General features: G+C 32.7%; 1 protein-coding gene across 1 annotated transcript in view; it reads right to left on the reverse strand.

The window, feature by feature from the left end:
• Positions 1-423: 423 nt before the first annotated feature.
• The window catches only part of LOC117181428 (probable ATP-dependent RNA helicase DHX34), an 88,632-nt gene continuing 85,662 nt past the window's right edge, over positions 424-3,393 (reverse strand). The window contains exons 15-16 of the mRNA XM_033374071.1: positions 1,818-2,076; positions 424-750 (exon numbers count right to left, since the gene is read on the reverse strand). Of these exons, the coding sequence (XP_033229962.1) occupies positions 474-750; positions 1,818-2,076 (536 nt within the window). The 3' untranslated portion in view covers positions 424-473. The remainder of the gene's footprint in view (positions 751-1,817; positions 2,077-3,393) is intronic.

The raw sequence follows: 3,393 nt of genomic DNA on the forward strand, positions 1-3,393 counted from the left end.
ATAAGAAACGTCTTACGTAATTTAAGTACGGCCCCTAATCTTAAGTTGAAATCTCAGTTTTATGATATTTCAAAGCCATAATTGGATTTTCAAATTTCTGGAAACTGGATGTTTTCTTTCAAACAAATTGTTTGGAAATCAATTCTTCTATTCAATAGCTAGAATTCCAATTTTTAGTTTGTTTCTTAAACTGTATATTAACTGCACAATTAATGTTGAAAGATGTTAGAAGTAGATACGCATGAAAGCATCTCGAAAGTACTTTCTCGACTCCTTCTGCTAACTCCTTCATTTGCTAATTAATTCAAATAGGGAAGGAAAGTGATTATCGCATGAGCACCATAAAACTGTAAATACAAAGAAAGGAGAAACATCTGAGATCGTATTCACAGCTATTTTTTGGATTAAATACGCAACTTGAAATCAATTATTAAAATTATTTTATTCTGATGTGCCGTTTTTACAATTAAATATTATTGATGCTGTTTTTTATGCTTTAGTATTTCGACAGGTACTAGATATAAGGTTTTTTTACATTCCAGACAGTCATATGCGCGACTATTGGGTTTACGAAGCATATCAGTAGAGATTTCACTACTCTCCTCTTTCTGTTGGTGCTTCAAACACGTACTTGTATGTTGCAATTTCTGCACAGGGGAAAGCAGACCAGTCGTACCACAATTTTGACATTCCCAATGACTTTCGTTCATTTCAGCTGCTAGTTTTCTGGACCATTCATTTTCTACTAAACTGTGAAACAAACACGAAATTATATTAATAATTTGAACAGTTAATACTTGGCCGAAGCACGTTTTAACTTAATTACTTCTCAAATGTTTAATGTTAATTTTTTTGCCGGCATAAATGAATAAGTTTTTGATGTTCGTTTCGTGATTTAGATGGTCTTCTTATTCCGTATTTAAAATATAAGATTTTGCGAGTGGTCTACTGGTATTTTGAATATAGAATAAAAATATCATGTAGATGAAGAAACGATTATTAAAAAATTATTGACTGCTCATTTCTATGTTCGTGGTTCCAAAGTTGTTTTTATCAAAATTTGTATCCAAATGGAGAAAAAGCACATTTAAGATATGTATAAACATTATTTTAATTTTTTGTTTAAGTTTTCCACTAATACGTAAAAAATGATTAATTATTTATTTCAGAAGGGGCCCTCTAGTCGACACCGTGCTAGAAAATTCATATTTCAACATTAAATTAAAAATAGTGAACAATATGTAAAAAATATTTTATGGCCGTTTTTAAAATTAGAATTTTATAAACTATAAGAATCATCACCCGAAAAGTAATATCTGACTTTGCCAACAACCGTATTTTACAAGATATCGTAATTTCAAGAAATATAATGATCCGTTATTACAGTCTGACCGTTATTCTGCATGCGTTGGGAATAAGAGTTTACCAACCATCCGCAATTCTACATATTTTGATTTTATATTCGGCTCTAGTTTAAGGTAAGATCATTGTTGGCAGATATATGTGACCGTCCGCGAAGAAAAGGACATAACGCAAAGAAAAATCAATTTTTATTTTCTCACACCATTTGATAGTTTTTTTATTTGCTCTTTCAGAATGTAAAATATTAATCCTATATCTGAAAAATTCGAATTGATATTTATCTGCAAAGTGAGACCCCCTTATGAAGTTCCTGTGTTAAAACGCCTCTTCAATCGCCCCTCTTGTAAAATGAAGCTACCGCATATAAGGTCCCTTTCTTCGCGGACGGCCGCATATTGTTACGGAACATATCGATGGTGCCTTTAAAGAGAACATATACAATTAATTTGACTTACCAATTATATGTAATATGTTTTGTTAAACGAACTCCACCCTTAGATTCATGAGAAACAGATTGAAAACCTGGTTGAAAAGGATTCGGTACCACGCTCATTACATTACATCCTCTGCCAACGTATAAGGACTTTAAATTTGCTGGAAGTAGTCGCTTTATCGTATATGGTATAATGGTATGCATATATTCTGCGAGTTCCTTGACGAACGAATTTTCTATTTCACTAGCATATCGTTCTGCATCGTCGGGTGTTGTTGGCTCTGGGAAATGCGTAATTATTTATTATTTCATTATTACTATTACTTGATTCTTAAACGTTAAAGAATCGTATTTACAAAATAAATTTCAGTCCTTTTTGTTTTGTTCCGCATAAAAAGGTTTAATCTTAAGTAATTTTTAAAGTTATTTTAACTAAAAAATTTAGTTTTGTGACATTCCTCAAGAAGAGGCCTTAACGCAGCTGAGGCAAATTTTACAGGAGGACATTTTGAATTTTTTTTTTTAAATTGGTATCAAGAAGTTTTCAAGGTCGCTGATTACGAACCTGACATCAAAAAAATTTTGTTTTCAAAATTTTTGATATCAGATTCGTAATCAGCGACCTTGAAAACCCCCTGATACCGCGACCTTGAAAGCCCCCTGATACCAATTTTCAAAAAATCTAATATTTATTTAGCATACTCGTCCACCATATTGGAACCATAATTTAGTTTTCGGAATGTTTGAGATCGGATTCGTAATCAGCGACCCCAAAAACTGGTGAGTAACGAAACTTGGCCCATTTTATGAATATTTTATACTTTTGGTCAACTTTTCGCGATTTCGTCCCACTGTGGCATGGTCGCGCGCGGCCATGTACATATACCATAAGCAGCGAAACAAATGAGAAGTAACAAAAACGAGCACAACTATGCTGAAGTGCACATACTAAGGAAGACATTCATATATTTCAGAACTCAATATTTTGTGTTATGTCGTGTTATGAGCAATCGGAAGCAGGTTCTTTGCTGACAAATTTTGTTTTTCATTCACTAATAATGTCATTGTATTTGATTACAATTGAGAATTCCAGATTCAATTAACTTCTTAAAAATATCACACCTGGGTGAATGAAATAAATGTTAGGAGGACGCTCGGAATCGATTTCTTAACTTTAAAAAACGTATTTCACCAACGTCAGTAGCACTAAGAATTTTAATACAATTTTCTACTTTGTGCCTGTATCATTGACACCAAAACTGATCAATCAACGGAGAATTGTTGTCAATAATACTTCAATTTATTCTTAATTCAGACATATAAGTAAATAATAGAAATGCTAAAATGCCTTTATCGGGTGAATTTTAAAATATTTTTCTACCAATCACAATCTGAAACATTCACACTTGGAAGCCATCACCTATTTTAAAACTTTCGTGACTTAAGTGGAAAAGTACCTTCTTGCTGTTAAACAAATTTTACTCTCTACACAAAATTTAAACAATTGAGACTCCGGATTCTATAACCACGCATAAAATTTGCCTGGCCGCTTCAGGCCGCTCGAGTTGGCCCCTGATGGCTTGAAAATCAGTTTTCGA

The sequence above is a fragment of the Belonocnema kinseyi genome, chromosome 1 (assembly GCF_010883055.1).
Source record: "Belonocnema kinseyi isolate 2016_QV_RU_SX_M_011 chromosome 1, B_treatae_v1, whole genome shotgun sequence".
Lineage (NCBI taxonomy): Eukaryota > Metazoa > Arthropoda > Insecta > Hymenoptera > Cynipidae > Belonocnema > Belonocnema kinseyi.